This window comes from Schistocerca cancellata, chromosome 12 (assembly GCF_023864275.1).
Source record: "Schistocerca cancellata isolate TAMUIC-IGC-003103 chromosome 12, iqSchCanc2.1, whole genome shotgun sequence".
NCBI classification, from domain to species: domain Eukaryota; kingdom Metazoa; phylum Arthropoda; class Insecta; order Orthoptera; family Acrididae; genus Schistocerca; species Schistocerca cancellata.
This window is the reverse complement of record NC_064637.1, coordinates 166,023,141-166,046,382: the sequence shown is the minus strand read 5'-3', so window position 1 is coordinate 166,046,382 and position 23,242 is coordinate 166,023,141. Positions and strand designations below refer to the sequence as shown.

Sequence of the window (23,242 nt, the reverse complement as noted above, 5' to 3'; positions counted from 1 at the left end):
CCCCCCCACCCACCCCCACCCTCGATACCACAGCCCCCCCAACATTCATAAACCAACCAAAGACTTACCCCTCCCAAACTTTCTCTTCCCAAACTGCGACTTACCTATCTCCACAACAACACCAGGCTCACCCAACCTACCCGTGTACTTAATGTAATAATAATAATAATAATAATAATAATAATAATAATAATAAAGATTTTTATTGTCTTTAGGCCATTACAGCAGTTGACAACGTCAAATGAAGTTACAATTTATAATACAGTGTGATAAGGTATTGACTACTGAAATATTTTAGCTTATATTACAATAAATGTACAGTGGGTCATCTGTTGGATTACTGCATTTTACAGTTGAAGAATTCATTGATATCATAGAATGGGTGGGCAATAAACCATTCATGCAGTCTTTCTTTGAATGTATGTTCAGGAAGATCCTGTATGGCATGTGGCAGGTTATTAAATAGTTTGTGCCCTGTGACTTCATAGCTATTTATTGATTTTGATAGTCTGTGGTAAGGCGTGTATATGTGTTTGATGATTCTTGTGTTGTAACAATGTACATTTTCTCTACGTTTCACATCTTGTAGGTTCTTCTTCGTAAAGATTAAGACATTGTATACATAGAGGTTTATTACAGTCATAATTTTTTGTTTGGTAAATAAGGGTTTGCAGTGAGCCTTATGTGAAGAATTTGTAATTATCCTAATGGCTTTCTTCTGCAATAATAGGCTGTCTTGTGTATGACTACAGTTACCCCACAAGATAATGCCATAGGATATTATACTTTGGAAAAATGCAAAATAAGATGATCTGATGTATGTTTCAGGTACACAATTTCTGAGTTGTCTTAATAAATAAATTACTCTAGATAGCTTACTACTAATATAGTTTACATGTTGGCCCCAGGATAACTTTTCGTCTAAATAAACTCCCAGGAATTTAACAGAACTAGGGTCATCAGATAGTGGCTTGTCTCTTAGAGTGAAGATTATCTGCTGAGTTTTATTTTAATTTAGCAGGAAACCATTTGCTCTGAACCAATATGCTGCATTAGTGAGTGTATTTTCAGCACAGGTTTTAAGATCATTAAAATTGTTACTGCTATGAAGAAAAGTCGTATCATCTGCATACAATACAGTGGATCTAATAAACGAGGGGAGGTCATTGATCATTATCAGAAACAGGAAGGGCCCCAGTACAGATCCCTGAGGCACACCTACTTTAACATGTTCTATGTTTGACATTTCCTTACCAACACAAACTACCGTTTACGGTTGTTGAGGTAAGCTTTTAATAGTCTCAGACTGTTTCCTTTGATGCCATAGAATTCTAGTTTCTCTAGTAGTGGCGTGTGCTCAACACAGTCGAAGGCCTTGCTTAGGTCACAGAATGAGACCTGAGCAAAGCCTTTGTTCTCAAAAACTTTGAGGATGTAACTGACTACCGTGTTGATTGCATCAATGGTTGACAGTTTCTTCCTAAACCCATATTGTGTAGCATTAATTATTCCTAGATTCTCAAAGTGAGATGATAATTGTTGGTACATGATGCATTCTATTACCTTGGAGAATGCGGGTACTATTGAAATAGGCCTGTAACTAGATGGAGAGTCTATATCTCCCTTTTTGTATACTGGGACGACCCTAGACAGTTTTAACTCATCAGGAAAATATCCCTCAAGTAAGCACTTGTTTATGCAATGGGTTAAAGGGTACAGAATGCAATCGCACACTTTTTTTAGCAGGTTGCATGATATGCTATATATATCTGAGCTATCAGATGATTTCAGTTGTTTTATGACCCCTTGTACATATCTAGGCGTTACTTCGGAGAAGGTTAGCATGCTTGTATTTAGTGACTGTCTACCCCAATTTTGGGAGAGTAACTCAGATGGACTAATGTCTGGTTTGATAATTGCGTCTCCTATTTCTTTCACTGAATTAATAAAAAACTCATTGAGTGTTTGTGGTGGGATATTAATTTTGTCTTTTTTAGTATCTGTGGCAGCACTGTTAATTACTTTCCAAGCGGTTTTGCATTTATTGGTGGAATTATGTATGCTGTTGGCATTGTAGGTTTTTTTGGCCTGCAGGATGGCTTTTTTGTGTTTATTCCTGCATTCCACATAGGCTGATTTGGCACAGTCAGACTTCATACTATTGTATATGTTGTACAGTAACAAAACTTCTTTCTTTAGATCTGTCAGCTGTTTAGTGTACCATATATTTTGTCTGTTTTGAGATCTGGATTTGTGGCTGCTGTCCATCATTTTGATTTTCTTTATGGGAATACTATAGTTAAATAGGGTCAAGAATGCATTAAAAAATCTATCAAATATTATTTTGGCTGGCAGGTCATTACTTGAAGTGTAATGTCGATCGACACTACAATGGCCAAACCAGTCTCTGTCAGCAAGGGAATTGCGAAATGTGTTAATTTTATCCTCAGTTACGGGTCTGGTAATCACAACTGTTGGGACAGGTCTGTTTGCATTGCTCCTATTGATGGGAATTTTAATTGCATAATTTAGAGATACGGAGTCATGGTCAGAGAATGGGAACACTACAACTTCGCATGTGTTTTCAGTGGTCTTGAAGTTTACAAAGATGTTATCTAAACATGCTTTGTTTCTTGTGGGCCTGTTATTAACATGATGTAAATTGTATTGTCTTAGTAAGTTTTCCAGATCTGCAACACTACCCTTACATTTAGTAACATCAAAATCAGCATTCAAATCACCTCCTATTGCAATATCATAGTGTAGCCATTTAATATTACTTAATTCACTCGCATCTCCATTTTTTCTAAAAATATATTAATGCTTCCCTTTGGAGATCTGTACATGGATACTACTATTAGCTTATGTATTCAGCACACACCTCATGACAATAAGAATGCCAATCAAGCACTGTTCCCACACTCACACCTGCCTCATGCGCACAGATACTGTTAGAGGATTTATAACAAAAATGATATGTCATTAACACAATTTCTCACATGCCCAACATAGATTTCTTGAACCAGGAACCTCACCTAACAGAGCGCCATAAGTTATCCTTAAGACATCTCCACATATAGCCGTCCCTGGTCCAAGACGCCGGAACTTTAGTAAGCCTCATTTCTTCACAACACGCTGAACACTTCACGACTTCAGCCAACAGGTCGAATAGCTGAATAAATTTTATTAGAGACTACGCACTGTCCCCCATCATCATGGACAACCGAAAACTATTGACTTGTCAGTCTTATCTATACCTACCAAAGACATAAACAAAGAAATTTACCAAAATTCACACATGATGAACAGAGAAAAACTACAATAACATCGACATATAAAACCAAAATCATTAACTCACTGAAAAATATTCCGCTGAAAGCACAGTCACCACTGATACCATACACGTGCAATGCTACCATCAAATGAACCCCATACGTCACATACCACGCTACCCATGAACACACCACCAGAGAGCACCACCTATCACATCAAAATGACACCTACAAACACACCACTCTCACAAACTAAACTCCGTGCCGTTGTGATGTCACACACCACAACAGCCTTACGTCACGGGTCAAAGCCAACGGGTGGAATCGGACGCTTCCGTTGACTCCTTTTCTGTTTACAAATTTGTTGGTTTAATTTCTCTGCCATGTGGGACTTGTAACCATTTTTCTTTGCTCTCTGTTTCATTGTGTTTAGCTCCTGTGTATAATTTTGTTTGCTTACAGATGTTTGTTCAGTCTGTGGAGCAGGAATCTTAAGCTTGTTTGTGTGCCACCATTGACAGATTATGAATGGTGGTGCTCATGGATGTCAGTTACCTGAATATTCCGAAATCGTAGGTGGCATTTGTTTTTCATATGGCGAGGTCCAGGAAATTTAGTGTTTTGTCTATTTCTGTTTCTAATGTCAAGTGAATTTTTGGGTGTAAGTTGTTTATTTCCTTGTGTAGCTGTTCTGTACGTGTGTGTGGTTCATCAATTAGGCATATTATGTCATCAGTGTATTGGTACCAGTGTATGACTCTGTATTTTTTTGGTCTTATGTGTGTGAAGATCCTATTCTTTTGTGCCATTATGGTCTTGAATATGGTTGCTACTTCATTAATGTGCGAGACTGCTGTGTTTCTTTGTTGTTTTAGTCTTTTTGATTGTTTTAATCTTATCGATTGTTTCATTTATTGGAACAGAAGTGTACACTGATGCAACATCAAATGATATGAGGCTTGCTGTATCTGGTATGTCTATGTTCTTGATGCTCTCTACTACCTGGATTGAGTTCTCTAGTTTTCTGTTGTTTTTAAAAGTGTTCGTTTTTTAGTAATGTTTGTGTATGTTGGGCTGGGTGGTATTATGGAGTATTTCTGAAGTCTATAACTGGCCTTAAAGGGTATGTTTTTTGTGCACCTTTGGTAGGGATTGGTTTTTTGTGTCTTTCATTTTATCCGGCCTATTGAGAATGTATTCCTAATATTTTCTGGATATTTTTCTGATATCTTGCTGTTGGGTCATTGGTCAGTTTAGTGATGTGGTTTCCTTTGGTGTTTTTTCATTAGAGATTATGTTGGATTTCTGTGTTATTATTATCTGTGTTATCTCTGCAGCAACTAATTCCCTTGTAAAGTTTGCATTAAAATTTGGTCTACCCAGTCTTTCTTTTTCTTTTATAATGTGTTCAGATTCTGTTATGATGTCTTGTATTGTTTTATGTGATGTGTGTGTTAATGTTGTGTTACGGGCTTTTATCCAGCAGGCCTTTTTCTTGTTCTGTAAGATTAATGTCGAGCAAGTTGATGATTCTGTCATGGAATAGCTGTTTTTGGTTGTGGTGACTGTTTCTAGCGGCTGTGCCTCAGCTGTTTAGTTTTTTGTTTTGTTTATTTCGTTCTTCTTGCATTATCTGCTGTATGTGTGCCTTTTCTCTCTCTGTTATTTCGTCAAACTGAGCTGATATTGCAAATTTATTGGCCAATTCTAATGTATTTTGTGAAGTTCATTTTCAAGTAACTGTTTTTTAGTGTGTAGTTCCCTAATTTCATGTTCTAGCCATATAATCTCGGCCTTCCTTTCCGCTTTACTTGGTACAGATGACACGCTATTTACAGAGATTTTTTTTTTTTTTTTAATATAGTCTGAAATTACATTATGGGTTATACAATTTTTATTAAACTTTATGCTGAAGGCTGTTTTCTGCAGTTTCATTAAGGTGCTTATATATTTATTGTAGAGCCTGCTGGGGAATGCCTGGCTGGACCATGAAATATTTATCTTTTGAATCTGCAGCTCTTGTCCCTTCTTTCCGCATTTGCAGTTAAATTGTAGCACATGGGTTCCACCTTTTTTCCAAACACACTGTTTTTTCTTTTGACCAAACATGTTTCAGCACCTCTGTGCCACAACAGTGGGTTTTTGTTTATTAGTAACTGTAAACAGCAAAAATATTTTAGGTTATAACTGATTTAACAAAGTGAGGCCTAAAGAAAGTTTTTGTTTGTTTTGCTTCTTACAGTGATTTTACATTATATGGTTTTGCAGGACCAACTGTATGGTATCCTGCACTGATAGCGTGTCATCTGCAAACCAACTTATGTAAATGTAAGTTTCATCAGCAACTGAACACATCTCTTGACTTTTAAAAAATGTGATTTTGACGTGCCAAAATGCTTTGCCTGTATAATTGTTAATACTCATATTATGATTACTGTTATTATTAATATTATAATCATCATCACTATTAGTGGTGGTAGTAGCAGTAATACAAGTACAGCCAAGATTAACTTTATTAGTTCATAGTCAGTATTATTTACTCATGTTGCCACTATGGGCACTCTAATCATTTTAATACAATTCATCATGTTAAATGCGACATTTTTTTTCTGCAAGCAGATTGGTATTATTCAGGATCCCAATACCCCATATTACCCTCCACTCTTTCGGTTTCAAAACCCTATTATTCAACATAATCTCCAATTGCGATGGCATTACACCATCTTACTGAGAGGGTCTGTATGCCTGCATGGTACTCTACTGGTCGACATTGGAGCCAACGTCTTGATGCATCAATAACCTCCCCATCATGAATGTACCGCTTCCCGCAGAGTCCATCCTTCATTGGGTCAAACGGATGGAAGTTAGGAGATGTGAGATCTAGGCTGTAGGTGAAGAACACTGTGAGCACATACCTGTGTAGTTGCTTTCTTTATAAATGCCTGTTTACTTCGCAAATCTCATTGAACACTTCGTTGTGTTTCCTAACTCCTTCACGCTCATTTGTCCCGAGAGAATATGGTGCTGAATTTGAATGTGTGTGTGTGTGTGTGTGTGTGTGTGTGTGTGTGTGTGTGTGTGTGTGTGTGTGTGTGTTAAGAGTTCCTTTAGCTTTTTGCGTTGTCTTTTCTGTAAAGTTCCTTTTAAGTGTTAAATAATGTGTCTTTACAGAGTGTTTAAATTCATTTAGAACTTTATTCCCTTCTGCTATTTCCTTCTGTATGTGGAAGCCCTCTTCAGTTGTCAGTTTGCGGTATAGGTTGTGGCTGGATTTCAGTATTTTGTATCTGTTTCTATTGTGGCTGGGGTGTGGTAATGGGCTATTAGGTGGTCAGCAAATGTACTGTGGGTGCTGTTACTTTTCAGTGCTCTGAGTTGTTCTGAGTATCTTGTTTTAAAGTTCGTACATATCCGTACTACGTATACTGATTGACAGGTGTTTCATGTGAGTTCATATATATCTGACCTGTTGAATTTATCTGTAGGTATCTTCTGTGTTGTGAGGTTTTCATGTGTTGTATTGCCTGTCCTGTATCCTATTTGAAGTCCCTGTTGTTGAATATCATGTGGACAATTTTGTTATTGTGAGTGATTATGTGCCATTTCGTTTAATGTGTGTGTTTTACATGTGGTCATTGTTTGTATGTTGTGTCGATCTGCATTGTGTATGGTTTTTTGTGTGTGTTGTGTTCTGTTTACAAATTTGTTGGTTTAATTTCTCTATCATGTGGTACTTGTAATCATTTTCCTCTGCTATCTGCTTCATTGTGTTCAGGTCCTGCGTGTAATTCTGTTTGCTTATGAGTGTTCTGTTCAATTTGTGGAGCATGAATCTGAAGCTTGCTATTCAAAAACAACAATTCCATGACAAAATCATCAACCTAACCGACATTAATATCGCCGAATGAGAAAAAAGCCTACTGGAAAAAGAACCACAGTGCAACATTGACACACATGTCTCACATAAAACAATAGAAGATCTCATAGTAGAATATGTTCCTGAACGTATTTTAAAAGAAAAAGAAAGACTGGGTACACCAAATTTTAATGAAAACTTCACAATGGAATTAGTTGCTGCAGAAATAACAAATAATCAAAACAAACAAATCAACCATAATCTGTAATGAAGAAACACCAGAGGAAAACACAGCCAAAAAACTAAAACAAAAATTAAAACAAAACAATCCCATGCTAACAAGGGCAGACAAAGGGAATATCACTGTGATTATGAATGAAAAGGAATTGATAGATAAAACATTAGTGTTTTGAAGTACAACAACATCACCAAACTGACCAGTGACCCAACAGCAAGATATCAGAGAAACAACCAATAAACACTAAAAAACATTAAATATATGTCCTCAATAGCCCAGATAAAATGAAAGACACAATTTCCAAAGGCGCCCACTCAAAAATCCCTACCAAAAGTGCACAAAGAACAGTCATTGACTTCAGAAACACTCCATCATACCACCTACCCCAGAATACACACACGCATTACTAAAGAACATATACATTTTTGAAAACAACAGAAACCTAGAGAACTCAATCCAACTAGTAGAGAGAACCGAGAACATAGAAATACCAGATACAGCAAGCATCATATCATTTGATATCGCACCAGTGTACACTTCCGTTCCAATAACTGAAACAATCGAGGTCACCATAAAGAGACTAAAACAACGAAGAAACACAGCAGTCTCACACATTAAAGAAGTAGCAAACCTATTCAAGACCATAACGGCACAAAAGAATAGGATCTTCACACACATAAGACCAAAAAAATTAGAAAGTCATCTACTGGTACCATTACACTGATGACATAATATGCCTAATTGATGAACCACAAACACATACAGAACAGCTACACAAGGAAATAAACAACTTACACCCAAAAACTCACTTGACATTAGAAACAGAAACAGACAAAACACTAAATTTCCTGGACCTCACCATACGAAAAACAAACACCACCCACGATTTCGGAATATTCGGGAAACCGACATCCGTGCGCACCACTGTTCACAATGTGTCAATGGTGGCACGCAAGCAAGCTTGAGATTCCTGCTCCACAGACCGAACAAACATCCGTAAGCAAACAGAATTACACACAGAATCTAAACACAGCAAAACAGATAGCAGAGGAAAATGATTACAAGTCCCACATGGCAGAGAAAGTAAACCAACAAATTTGTAAACAGAAAAGAAACAAAAGCATAACACACACAAAATCTTACACAACACAGATCAACACAACATACAAACAATGACTGCATGCAAGACACAACATTACAACAACAAAAACACAAACACAAAACAAATTGGTACATGCTCACCTATGATAACAAAATAGTTCACAGAAAATTCAACATATTGAAGAAACAGGGACTTCAAATACAATACAGGAAAACAATACAATACAGAAAAAACTCGGAACACAGGAGACACCCATAGCTAAATTCAACAGATAAGTAATATTTGAACTCACATGAAACACCAGTAGGACAAACATACATGAACTTTAAAGTAAGATACTCAGAACACCTCAGAGCACTAAAAAGTAACAGCACCCATAGTACATTTGCTGACCACCTAATAGCCCATAACCACCACCCAGCCACAGTAGCAACAGATTTGGAAATACTGAAATCCAGCCACAGCCTATACCAAAAACTGACAACAGAAGAGGACTTCCACATACAGAAGGCAATAGGAGAAGGGAATCAAGTTCTAAACAAATTGAAACACTCTGTAAAGGTACATTATTTAACACATTGACCTTTGCAGAAAAGACAACACAAACAGCTAAAGAAACTTAAACACACACACACACACACACACACACACACACACACACACACACACACACACAGAAATGGAGAGAAAAGTAAACAAACTTCAAATTCGGCACCCAATTCTCTTGGGAACAAATGAATGTCAATAGCGTTAAGAAACAACACCACAGTGATCACCGCATTTTGCGAAGAAAAAAGACATTTATAAAGAAAGAAACTACACAAAGTACACTAATATTTATGTGCAGTGTCCTTAGAACTTAAAAGAAGAAGGTTCTGTCACAACAAAATATGAGTTTTAAAAGCCAAGTGGTGTGTTAACTCGCCGATGAAATTTACATTTGCGTTTGGTTTGCAGATGGCAAGCTACCAGTGCAGGACACCATACAGTTGGTCATGCAAATCCAAATAATGTAAAGCCACGGTAAGAAGCAAAACAAACAAAAACTTCCTTTAGGTCTCACTTTATTAATCAGTTATAACCTAAAATATTTTCACTGTTTGCAGTTTCCAATAAACAAAAACCCACTGATGATGGCACAGAGGTGCTGAAACATTTTGGGTAAAAAGAAAAAACAGAGCGTTTGCAAAAAGGCAGAACCCATAGCCAATAATTTAACTGCAAAAGTGGAAAATAAATGACAAGGGCAGCTGATTCAAAAGATGAACATAAGATTTTCATTTATGATTATGTCTTCACATTCTCTGGTATTGAAACTTTGTCCAGATTCTCAGTTAATGTATTTCAAAAGGAGTCTGTGTTTCCACTAGGTGATCGATACACACAAATACTTATATTTAATGCCAATATCTCTTCGTTCTATATCTGATATTTCAGAATATCTTCATCACTGAGTGCCATAACATTGTGTCCGAGTTTAAACTATCTATCTATCTCCTCTTTGACATGATCATCCCCCCCCCCCCCCCCCCAAAGAAAGGAACTTCAAAAGTGCTGTATTTTAATTTTCATTGACTGAATGTTTTGATGAAGGAATGTTAGCTCTGTATTAATTCCAATGATACTTGCCCTTGTGGCTTCTTTCTGATTCTGAATCCCAATAAGCTAGCTGTTTGCTGTGATGGAATTTGTCTTTTGTAAGCTGTTTAGAGAAGTTTATTTCTACACTAATGAGGACTTTTTTAAGCTAGGGCACCTGTTGTCTGTGTTTATTTAAAAAAAGGCCTAGTCCTCCTATGAATGACAACACGTGTAAGCCGCCACACGGGGTAGCCGTGAGGTCTGAGGTGCCTTGCCACAGTTCGCTCAGTTCCCCCTTTTGGAGATTAGAGTCCTCCCTCAGGCACGGGTGTGTGTGTGTGTGTGTGTGTGTGTGTGTGTGTGTGTGTGTGTGTGTGTGTGTGTGTGTGTGTGTGTGTGTGTGTGTGTTGTCCTTAGCGTAAGTTAGTTTAAGTAGTATGTAAGCCTGGAACCGATGCAGTTTGATCCCACAGGACCTTACCACAAATTTCCAATTTAAAATTTCAATGTGTGACCTGATACCCATCCGCTATGCTTTCCCTCAATTAGTTCAGCTGACCTTCCGTTTGCAGCCCTGTTTGGATGTAAGCTCTGCCTTTTGAAGACCCGCCTGTCAGTAGTTCCAGCTGATGCCAGTGCAACATGTCTGAAGTCAGTGATCATAAGCATAGTCTGCAGCCTTGCACTAATACACTTTATGGCCCTATTAAGGCACAGTCGCCTGTAGTACCAGAGCATTTTGACAAAGTGCACATTGATGCCACTATTTCCATTTTCGTACTTCCGTGTCATCTGCCAGCCTTTCTCTATTACTTCTCATTCTTCCTCTGACATCTGATTCCTTCAGTGCTGTTGGCATTCAGTTATTGACATTTTACGAGAACATACTCGGGCAGTGCTTAACACAATTTTTGTAGGCCTAAGACCAAAATTTATAGAAATCCATATGTTTGTTACTATTACTATTGTTATAAGTATTATGTACTAGTCTTGTACTAGTTATATAGTATTGCTAACACATGTAATGCTGCGGATGTCTGGTTAGATATTAGTGAGGGTCTGAGAGCACCAGACTTGCCAGTTGTTCTAAACACATAAGTAAATGAATGGATAAATAAAGGCAAAAGTGCTTCTGTATTTTGCGTATTTTTTTCTAATTGCTATCTTATGGCATTAGCTTATGGGACAGTGCGTGTAAAGTAAATATTATATTTATCCAGCATATGTGAACAGTAAGAACATTATGTAAAGTGGATAATCTCACAACTTACACAAGACTTTATAAGGATGCTGGAATTCTTGCACTCACTCTCAGTACATTTACTCTTTAATGTGTTTTTCTAACATTGAAAATAATAACTCTGATTTTCACAACTGGAATACTACACAAAAATAATTTTACTGTGGATTTTGTCTCCTGGTATAGGGTCCAGAGTGGAGTCATGTATGCTGGTAGTAAGATATTCAACATGCTCCCATCCAACATAAAGCAATAAATAGGGAATAGCAAACAATTAAAAACAAACTCAAATAAATACCTTGGTAGCCACACTTCCTGCAAATAATCTGAATATCGGTAATAGAAAAGTTCTTTTAGAAACATGAAAGATAACAGGGTTCATTGTAAAGTTGCGTAACAAGGATTTCAGTGTTGTAAACATGACTCGGTATTTTTAAATTTAGAGAACTATATTAAAAACTGGTGTAATCACCTAACTATTAAGCTACCAACGCTGGACAAACAGCATCTGTTTAGTCTAATTGAGAGCTGCTCTTGGGGTAGAGCTTTTTTTCTGATTACCTTAACCAAATTTAGCTACCATAATCATGCCTAGCATTAAAAGGGATAGTGACAGTTTGGTGACAATACAATACAAAGCTTAAGTTTCTGATGTTTCTGTGTCTCTAGTTATTGTATGCCTTTACTTGTTTCACATCCATGAATGTTTTTCTTCTTGATGAGATCTACAGAGCAGAATGAAAGAATGAACCGAACACCTGGGTTTGTACCTTCACCGTGACTATAACTGTTAAGCTTTTGTATTTGGAAAATAAGAGCCTGGAAGAGGGATTATGCACTAGCTGAAATGTGAATGTGATTTATTCTTCTAGTAACATACAATTTTCAAATCTTTTGATTTGATGTATTGGAGACATATCAAGATTTACAATAAGGATCATTATTTTAAGAGAAATACAAACATTTACACAATTTTATACATTTCTGAGATACTCTAATGCAAATATATACTACACTATTCAGTATACAAAAACAAAATCCATATTTGCATTGTACAGACTGAAACTGCCCACAATGAATTCTTTAATAGAATAATAGCAATTTTTGAGCAGAAGAGTAAAGAGAAAGATTTCTGGTGAAACAAGCTCTATATTAAATGTGTTATCGCAGTTTATTGTAGTGTAAATTTTTAAACCAATACAGGGTGTACATAAAGTGTGGGAACACTTTCAATTATTTATTGCACAATAACTAAACATTATACAGATGTCATACACATTGCATTTTGAAGAGAAACTTTGACAGCTTTTTTACAAACATTTGGTACGCGAATCACGAGTGACGTGGTAGACAACAATACGGTAATCGAATTCTTGCCATACCCGTCCCAGCATTGTGTCGTCGACTGTAGCAGTCACTTCCTGTACTCTCTCCCAGAGCTCTGCTACATCACGTGGTAGGGGCAGTACATACACCAGATCTTTAATGTGTCCCCACAGAAAAAAGTCACACGGAGTGAGATCTGGTGATCGGGGAGGCCATTTCATGAAACAGCTGTCCCCTTCCGTAGCACGGCTTCGACGTTTGCGACTAGCACTGACTATCGGCAAATTACCAAACTACTCTGTGGCGTTATAGATGAAAAACAACTTTCAGGGTTTCTCTTCAAAATGACATGTATGATATCTGTACAGTGTTTGGCTCTTGTGCAGTAAATAATTATAAGTGCTCCCAGACTTTATGTACACCCTGTATAATCTGGTGTTTGTGTCGGGAGTATAAATTGTCTCTGTGGCGAGTTCTGTAGTTGTGGTCAAAATGGAAAGAGTTTAGTGCAAACTGATTAGTATCGTGTAAACGAGGTATAAAAGGGCAGTGCATCAGTGGAGCTCTCATTTTTACTGGGGCAATACACGTGAAAAGATGTGTGATGTCACACGATGAGATTTAGTAGACTTTGAAGGTGGAATGGTAGTTGGAGCTATACGCATTCCATTTTGGAAATCATCAGGGAAATTCAGTATTCCGCTAACCACAGCGTCGAGAGTGTGCCACGAATACCACATTTCAGCGTTACCTCATACCGCAGACAACGCAGTGAGCAACGGCCTTTACTTAACGACCGAGAGTAACGGTGTTTGCGTCGAGTTGTCAGTGCGGACAGAGAAGTAACACTGTGTGAAATAACTGCAGAAACCAAATTGGGGACATACGACAAATGTATCCATTGGGACGGTTTAGCGGAATTTGGGATTAATGGGCTACGTCAGCATACGACCGACGTGAATGCCTTTGTTAACACCACGGCATCGCCTGCAGTGCCTCAGCTGTGTTTTGACCGTGTCTGTAGGACCCTAGATGACTGGAAAATTGTGGCCTCGTCAAATGAGTCCCGATTTCAATTCGTAAGTGGTGACGGTAGGGTTAGTGTGTGTTGCAGACCCCACAGAGCTGTGGACCCGACTTGTCAACGAGGTGCTGTGGAAGCTGATGGTGGCTCCGTAATGGTGTCGGTTGTTTTTAAATGGATCATTGGCTGGAAATGGCTACGTTTGGCTACTCGGAGACCGTTTGCAGCCGTTCGTGGACTTCACATTCCCAAACCACGATGGAATTTTTGTGGATGAGAATGTGCCGTGTCACTGGGCCCCAATTTTGTTCGCAACCGGTTTGAAGAACTTTCTGGACAATTTGAGTGAATGGTTCGAACACCCAGACCGCGCAACGTGAATGCCATTGGACACTTATGGGACATAACTGACAGGTCTGTTTGCGCACAAAATCCTGCACCGTCAACACTTCCACAATTATGGATGGCTATAGAGCCTGCACGGTTCAGTGTTTCTGCAGGGGACTTTCAATGACTTGTTGACGCCATACCACATCCAGTTGTTGCACTGTGCTGGGCAAAAGCAGGTCCGTGGCACTTCTAGTTCCATAGGACCAAAGTGAGGAGCAAATCTCCAAGGTCATGGAATGTGATAGTACATAAAGTTACAACATAAAAGTCGTAATAGATAAAATAAAATGTTTATGAACTAAAGAAAAAAAAGACAATCCGTAAGTTTATGTAAATGCAATCAACAATATAACACAGGAATCGGCTTAATTTTTCAAGGAACTCCTCAACAGAAAAGAAGTAGTGATCCGAGAGAAAACACTTTAGTTTTGATTTGAAAGTGTGGATTACTGCTAAGGTTTTTGAATCCTTGTGGTAACTTATTGGAAATGGATGTAACAGTATACTGCACACCTTTATGCACAAGAGTCGAGAAAGTGCAATCCAAATGCAGATTGGATTTATGCGTAGTATTAACTGAGTGAAAGTTGCTAATTCTTGGTAATAAGCTGATATAGTTAACAAGAAATGCCAGTAAAGAATATACGAGGGTTGGAACTTAAATAGTGGCAACTATTTATTCACAACCGATACAAAAGAGTTACATGTTTGCACATGTTATTGTGCTTCAAAGTAGTCACCAGCATTGTGTAGAACCCATTGCCAGTGATGTGAAAGGCATAGTGTACCGTTAGCAGAGCCTGTTCTGTTGATGGTGCAAATGCAGCAATCTAAAGTTACGGTGATTCTCGTGTACGACTGTGACGGTGTTGTCCTAATGCATTACGTTCCTCCACGGCAGACAGTCAATGCACAGTATTACTGTTCGTTTTTGGAGCACCACTTGTGACCCAAGATCCTGAACGTCAGCATTTTACTATCTATCTGAACACCTAGAAATTAGAACTGTTCAGTTTCACAAATTGTATACCCATTCTGTGAAATTAAAATGTCAGGTTTTATTGAATTATGTGTCAGAAACTGAGTCTTATTGTGATTTAGCACTAGTTTATTTTCTACAAGCCATGAACGTAAGTCATAAACTGCAGTATTTGAAACAATGCCAATGTTGAACACAACTGTGCCTCAGTCAGACCCCACATCATAGCTATTCTCAACATTGTGTATGATAATGACTGTTTGCTGTCTGTTGTTAAAGTAAGATGTGAACCAATTGTGAGCTACTCCCCGTATTCCATAATTTCTTCGTTTGAATTTGGTATTACATTTTAATGCTACTGTTTGGCCTAAATGATTTGAGAGGTGACAATTTATTACGTCTGTTGAGATGATGTGGTCATATTTTGTGGTAACATGATCAATTGAACTACTATGTGTGTTACCTACTATGGTGGGTACTCATCCAGAAGATCTTAAGCCCCATGAGACAGAATACAATCTGTAAAACATTTGTTTTCCTGACCATCATGTAAAGTGTCGATGTTCAGATCTCCCAGTGTGACAGGATTTACACTTCTACGGCCTGACATTAATTTACTTAAAACTCCATCAAGTGATTTCAGAAAAGCATCAAGTTTTCCACAAGGGGATCTATATACACCTATAACATAGAGAGGAGCAGTACAAAATGTGATTTTAAGAATTGCAATTTCGAAATCTTTGTCAACAAAGAAATTGTTCCCCCATAGCACTTTTCCGTGGTGGTGGTGGTGGTGGTGGTGGTGGTGGTTATGACATGTTCCACATCCACAAGGATCTCCTCAGCACGGTTCTATGGAATGAAAAACTAATCTAATCTAATATAATCATTTAATCTAACTTGCCTTTTCTTCAGTAGATGCCAACAGCACCACCTTTATTGTGTGTTCTGCAGTAGAACGTAGCTAGGTTTTAGCCTTCTAATTCGCAATATTGAATGTTGTTCACTGTTTTCTGGCATTGTATAACTATTACTACACGTGGAGATAGTCCTGTGATAAATGATTCAAAAGCATCTAGTTTGTTTCCTAAATCCTGTACATTATAATGCAAAAATGATAAATTATTCTTGTGTGGACTGATGTCTGCTTGAGGCACATATGAAACACATACACTTGCATCTGGTGTTGCGCTGGTGGAAGGTTTTATTATCTTAAAGAAACATCAGCCTTGTCCTGCTGATGTATTGTTTTACTGACCTGGCATTTCATGGTTGATTCTCTCAAGTATTCATTATTTTTGTCCTTGAGAGGGATTGCCTGTGTAGCACAAAACTGCACATTCAATTTGCTGGTCACTAGTTCTTGGATCCATTTTATAACGTAAGTCCTTCCGTAGTCTGATGAAATGTAAGCAATGGGATGTGTGGAATCTTCTTCCTACACAGCTTATGTCCACAAATGTAACATTTTTGAATTCGTGCCTATATTTAGGATCTGTTAATTTTCGCTTCACTTCTTTATTAACACACGACCAGATTGGCAAGTCATGTCGATGTGGAACAACTCGGCTCACGTAGCCTTCTTTTAAGTGAGATCACTAGGTCTTTCATTTCCTTTTTTACTATGTCATTTGTTCCTGCTAAGAACACAAAAAAGTCGTTATTTGTAGTTGCTGTTTTGATGTCATGGTTCATGGAAGTCATTGCCTGAAAAGCCGGCCGGTGTGGCTGAGTGGTTCTAGGTGCTTCAGTCTAGAACCGCGCGACCGCTACGGTCACAGTTTCGAATCCTACCTAGTGCATGAACGTGTGTGATACCCTTAGGTTAGTTAGGTTTAAGTAGATCTAAGTTCTAGGGGACTGATGACCTCAGATGTTAAGTTCTATATGCTCAGAGCCATTTAAACCATTGCCTGAAATTTTGCACCTGGTTTCACTGTGCTAGTTATTTTGTGACTGCCTCTGGACTGAAATTCGGCTGCTATGTTTCGTCCTTGGCTATCTGCAAACAGGTCTATTTTACACTTTCTTGCTGGTGAATGATAAGTTTTTAGGCGTACTGGTACTTGGATGTTGTGTGGTGGCACTATTTGTTTTGTCTTTTTTGTCCATATTAGTCAGTAACCCAACTTGAGGAACACTTGATTTTGATTCACTATCGGCGACTACTCACAGTGGAACTGTTTTTTTCCCTGTGGTTGAAAGTGACTCTGTCATTCTTTGTTTCTGATGTCCTTTTTCTTTCCATGTGGTTCGAAATAGCTCGTTGAGATATCACAGTCTACAGTTGAAAGCACTTCAAAAGGGTTCTCGTGCACAAATATTGTTTCACTGGTACTTTTACCATTCACACGATTTTGCAGTTCTTGTGTGCTGTTTTTGTAAGTGACTTTAATCCACTTTTCACTAGCAGGCGTGATGCTTTGTGGAACTTGTCGAATATTTGGCTCACTTTTTCCAAGCCGAAAATTCGAGATATTCACTTTCAGAGCACTGATTATAAATTGTAAGCTGGACACACATTTGTTTAACTTCGTAATTTCATCAGTACAATTTGCACACACCTTCATTTTAACGGCAAAATCAACTCTCTTCTCCGCAGAAACATGTTGAACTTTCACGTTGGCCACCATGTTGGACATATTGAACCTACTAACAAACAGCAGTACTTACATTTTGACAGTTACCATTCTTTCCATGTCAAATATTCCGTCCCATATAGCCTTGGCATTTGAGGCAAACGTGTCAGTTCAGATGCAAACTCTTTACATCAGTACACCTCCATTCTCACCTCTGCCTTCACTTGACGTAATTACTCCACCGGCCTAGTTCAAAAGCAGATTTCCCAGACCATCACAGCCATTCCTGATTTTGCAGATCCCTGCAAAAAACAACTTAAGAAGACACCATTTGTGACTCAGTATTATCCCGGTCTTGAATGTATTAACCAGCTTCTTCGACAAGGCTGTGAATTCCTAAAATTGTGCCCTGAAATGAGATCCATTCTGTCCCAATCTATGCAATATCCTTGTCAGACCCTATGCTCCTTTTGCACCCACTTCCTTACCATGTGGCTCCTACCCCTGTTATCGTCCCTTGGAAGACTTGCCCTATGTATCCTCCTACTACCACTATTCTAGCCAAGTAACTGGCATAACGTACATTACCAAAGGAAGAGCCACATATGAAATGACACGTCATATACCAGTTGTCACGTAAGAACTGTTCGGCCTTTTACAATGGCATGACCACCACTCAGTTATCAGTCAGGATTAATGGACATAGGCAGAGGGTGCATACCGGCAACACACAATATCCTGTTGGAGAGCATGCCCTACAATGTGACAGCCTGTTTCCCTACACGCGCTATCTGGTTTCTTCCCCCAGACACCAGTTTCTCAGAAATCTGTAGGTGGGAACTAGCACTACAACATGTCCTCAGTTCTCGCCATCCACCTGGTCTTAATTTACACTAGTTCCATCTGTCTCTGCATTTCTTCATTGTAACTACTCCTTTTTCCACTCCATTTTTAGTTTTCTACTACTTTTGTTTCCTGACCTGTCTAATTGTCACTGCCCCCCCCCCTCCCCCTCTTACCTCTGTTACATACAATGCACTTAGCTTTTGACTCCTTTTTTAACTCGTGCATGATGTTTTAGTAGTGCTCACTGTTTTGCGTATTACCTTGTCTTCCATCTTTAAGCTCTCAGGTTTTCAAATCTTTCCCGTTGCAGTCCCCAACAATCAGTCTTTCCTTCTCATCCCGTCTGGTAAATCTCCCCTGACTTGGGGTTCTGGGTGACTGTTCCATCTGCCAGAAGAAAGGGCCACTGGCTCCAAAAGCTTGCATACACAATACTTTTTATATATGTGTTCTGCTGCTGCTGCTGCTTGGTGAGTAGATTTTTTTATCTATCTAATTGCATCATTTATAGTAAGATGTTTTTGAATTTGTTTTTCTGCAGTATTTTCCAACACTTTAGAGAAGACTGTACAAGAGAGATGGACAGTAATATCCCATATCCTCGGTCATTCCCTTTTTGAATAATGGATCTCAGTACATTTGAAAAATATCATTTCATTTTGAAATTTGCTTTCATCACCTGGTAACTTTATTAGACAGTAAATGACAGCATCATCTGCAAACAATATAAGAGGGCTAGTCAGATTGTCTTCTAAATAATTTTATGTTAGTTGGGAACAGCAGAGGGTCTATAACATTCCCTTGGGGAATGCCAGATATTACTTCTGTTTTACTCAATGACTTACCATCAGTTACTAAGAACTGTGATCTTTCTGACAGGAAATCACAAATCCATTTGCACAATTGAGATGGTACTCCATAGGCATGCAATTTGATTAGAGGTCGCTTGTGAGGAACTGTGCCAAAAGTCTTCCGAAAATCTAAAAATATGGTGTAATTTTGACAGTCCTTGCTAATAGTACTAACTACTTAATGAGATTACTCCTATTTCCTTTCTCGAGTATTTGTGTGACTTGTGCAACTTCCCAGTCTTTAGGCACAGAATTTACAATGGGTGAGCGGTTGTATACGATTGCTAAATGTGAAGTTATTGTATCGGCATACTCTACTTTAGTGGTACTGTCATCAGTATTATCCCAGTTGTTATCATGGAGTGAAGGTATTGATTGTGTCTTTCTGCTGGTACACTTTACATATGACCAGAATCTCTCTGGATTTTCTGCTAGATTTGGAGACTGTGGAAACCGTTAACCGGTAGTGCTGTTTGTTTGTCTTGAACGGTTTAAACAGCACCGCATTTGGAGTTACAGTGCAAGCTTTTATGTTTCAAAAGTGGAGTTATACTACATTCTTGTGAAATTTGTTTTGGTTGTTACAGGTTACAACCATGAGCTCTTCTAGTCTGTCTTCGAGAGCATCAGAGAATGCCAATACGACTTCTGACAGCAGTGTCTCTCCTACGTCTGCTGCAGACAGGGACAATGTATCAGATGTGCCGCTGCTTTCGAACCTCCAACCGAATAACACGAGCCGTTCGGAACGAGACAGTCCGCTACGAGCGGGCAGTAGCACTTCGAAACTGGACAAAAGGGGCACCACTATTGATGACCTCCCAGATGAACTTGTGGTAGAAATCTTCTCATACATGAGCTTCAGTGAAAACATCGAAGTTTTACAGAAGGTGTGCACTCGCTGGAAAATTCTGGCCCAGGATGCTCACTTGTGGCTTAACAAGAAGTACGTTGTCAGGTAAGAACCTACAATTCGGTGTTACTTGCTGAGCAGTAATGAGGATTCGAGAATGAATCTTCCATTCTGCAGCACTGTCTGTGCTATGACATTGAAATTTCCTGGTGGCATTTTTGTATAAAATTTTCTCAGTGTTCTGACCACATAAAATCAGAATAAAAACTAGAATTTTCAAAGATTAACATTGTCATCTTCATCAGGAGATGCCTGTCTGGCAGGAGTGATATCCAAATGGTGTACAAGCTGAGCTCATTGCTGTTCAGGAGACATTGCCCAGAATTCTAACATCTGTTGGCAGTGACATCATCTGGAGTACAGGATTCACATGTGCAAGTGTGGGTGATCAGCAGTAATGTGGTAGTCGGCACCCCCCCCCCCCCCCCTCTCCCTCCCACTCCCTGGGCTGGTATTGAGGTGTGGACAAAGAAGACAGTGTCAGTCTTCAAAAGCTGGAGTTCTAATTCCAATTTGATACTGTCCGAACACTGAGAAGATTTTGGAAGATTAAAAATTTGTGCCGTAGCAGGACCGGGATCCGGAACGTCGCTTTCTGTGAGCGACATTCTTGTCGAATGAACTTCGCTAGCCGCACAAGTCGGGATTTCTCCCCACAACTTTGCTTCTTTCCCAGCTTACGAGTTCACAAAAGTGCCCCGAGTGCTTTGCAGGGACAGCTCTCCCGAAAGAGAAATGGCTTAGCCACAGGCCGGAGAATTGTATCCGGTCTAAAAAGTGAAACAAGAGAGATTCTGTGAAATTTGAAAGTTTTCGGAGATGAGGCACTGGCAGGAGTAAAGCTGTGAGGGTGGGTTGCGAGGCACGCCCGGACAGTCAGAGGCGACAGTAAGGATTCGAACCCCAGTACGGCAGACAGCTTTAATCTAATCTGGCACCGAGTTTCAAAAAACGAAGTTTGTCGTGTTTCTGTCAACTGAATCGATATTTCATCACACTCTATTTGTTGTGACTTAATATTGGTCTTTGAAGCTTAATTGATCGAGTACTTAATGGACTTCACCGGTATAGGCTGCAGGACATTTCAAAACTGTGAACTAATTCGTTACCGAAATAAATTGTTCCGGGTTCTTCCTTTTCTCGAACATCTGAGTTACTCGATTTAGAAGAGAAGAGGCCTTCTGGAAAGATCAATTTCTTCTAATGTAGTCTCTTCGGGTACTCGATATGAAAAAACTTCGTATCACTCACCTTGTGCAAACTTCAGTTAGATTCATTTCGCAATACCAGTTTTACAAAATAAAGTAAGTTCTTCGGGAAGTAGCCCCACTCGGTTCTTTTTCTTTAATAGATCTTACTGAATCGGAGTTAGTTAGTTTCGGTACAGACAAGTGCTTTCACCCCACTTCGTACAATCGAGTGACAGATCTGTACATTTCGATCGACAGACGAATACTGCTTTACCGTGACAGCACACGATAGAGTTTATTTGCCGTAAATATTCATTCGGTGAAGCTTCGGAACTACGGCCGGATAATGTCCACTTCTTGCCACGGTATTTCAGGTGAGGGTTTTGCTCCGAAGATTACTAGTTCACATTGCCACCTTTATGCCAAAAATTGGTGCGGAGATGCACGTGCGAAAGCAGCTGCTGCACAGTCTTCGAATACTGTTCCATTGAGGGTGTGCAGGCGTATGCCAAATGTGAGACTACGTGCTTCGCTCTCTGTCAGAACGTGCACCGATGGAGTTAAAATTGGGATATTAAAATTAATAAAGTGTTATTAATTTTGGTATCCGAATTTTAACTTGTCAAGTGCACAGTCTGGTAGAGAATGTGCAGGTAGTGTCACATTAGGGATGCACGTGCACCTTATACACACAGCAATATTTGGAAAGCACACTAAAATTGACACAGGTCGTTCGTGTAGCAGCTGCCGTCGTGCGTGCGTCATTGTGACAACTTTCGGTATAAAGTTAGGGACGTGAAATAGCAATCTCCGGGGTGAAACACTCGACCGGAGACGGCTTGACGATCGTCAGCTGAAGTATCGCGGCTGGAAGTCGACGTTACCTGGCTGCGATCTTGAAACTTTGTGGAATACATTTTACACTAGGAAAGTTTCGAGGATCACAATAAATATTTATTTTTTATTTGAATTTTGCAATAAAGAATGTAAGATATCTCGATAAAGTGGCTGCCGTCTTCCCGCAGTCACTCACTGTCGTAGAAGGTGGCTGTACCTGACACTGTGAAGATCTGAGTGAAATGAAAAAAAAAAAAAAATGATACCCCGCTGTTGCAATCCCCATCAGGGTATAACTAAAAATTGACACAGAAAGAAAAGTGTGGCCTTTCCTGAGATAAATGAGTTAAAATATCCACAAACAGGTGTATCAGCTCACTGTCAGTCTGATGAAAGCCAGAAAGTATAATGCATGTTGACTAGTACTGATAAGTGTGCCCAGATGCATTTATTGTAGAACTTCAAAACTCCTTTGCCATTCACTGCTATTCTCCCTGCAACTCAAAATGCCACGTGCTCTGGTTTCTAAAAGTTTCCAGTAGCGTCTTATCTTTGTACGCAGTATTTTTATCTTGTGTTTCCAGCCGATGTCAGAAACTGAAAAAATTTTGTGCATACAGAACATATCTGCAGATATCTGAACGTTATCCCTCATGTAGTTGTGGTCTTCGGTCCTGAGACTGGTTTGATGCAGCTCTCCATGCTACTCTATCCTGTGCAAGCTTCTTCATCTCCCAGTACCTACTGCAGCCTACATCATTCTGAATCTGCTTAGTGTATTCATCTCTTGGTCTCCCTCTACGATTTTTACCCTCCACGCTGCCCTCCAATACTAAATTGGTGATCCCTTGATGCCTCAACACGTCCTACCAACCGATCCCTCCTTCTAGTCAAGTTGTGCCACAAGCTCCTCTTCTCCCCAATTCTATTCAGTACCTCCTCATTAGTTATGTGATCTACCCATCTAATCTTCAGCATTCTTCTGTAGCTTCACATTTTGAAAGCTTCTATTCTCTTC

General features: G+C 39.1%; 1 protein-coding gene across 3 annotated transcripts in view; it reads left to right on the top strand.

Moving 5' to 3' along the window:
* The window catches only part of LOC126109597 (uncharacterized), a 115,842-nt gene that overhangs the window by 5,046 nt on the left and 87,554 nt on the right, over window positions 1–23,242 (top strand). For 2 of the 3 annotated variants that reach the window (XM_049914639.1, XM_049914637.1), the window contains exon 2: window positions 19,872–20,242. In XM_049914639.1, the coding sequence (XP_049770596.1) occupies window positions 19,881–20,242 (362 nt within the window). In that variant the 5' untranslated portion in view covers window positions 19,872–19,880. Of the gene's footprint in view, window positions 1–5,540; window positions 5,601–19,871; window positions 20,243–23,242 lie in introns of all 3 variants that reach the window. The other variant, XM_049914638.1, reaches the window with a different exon arrangement.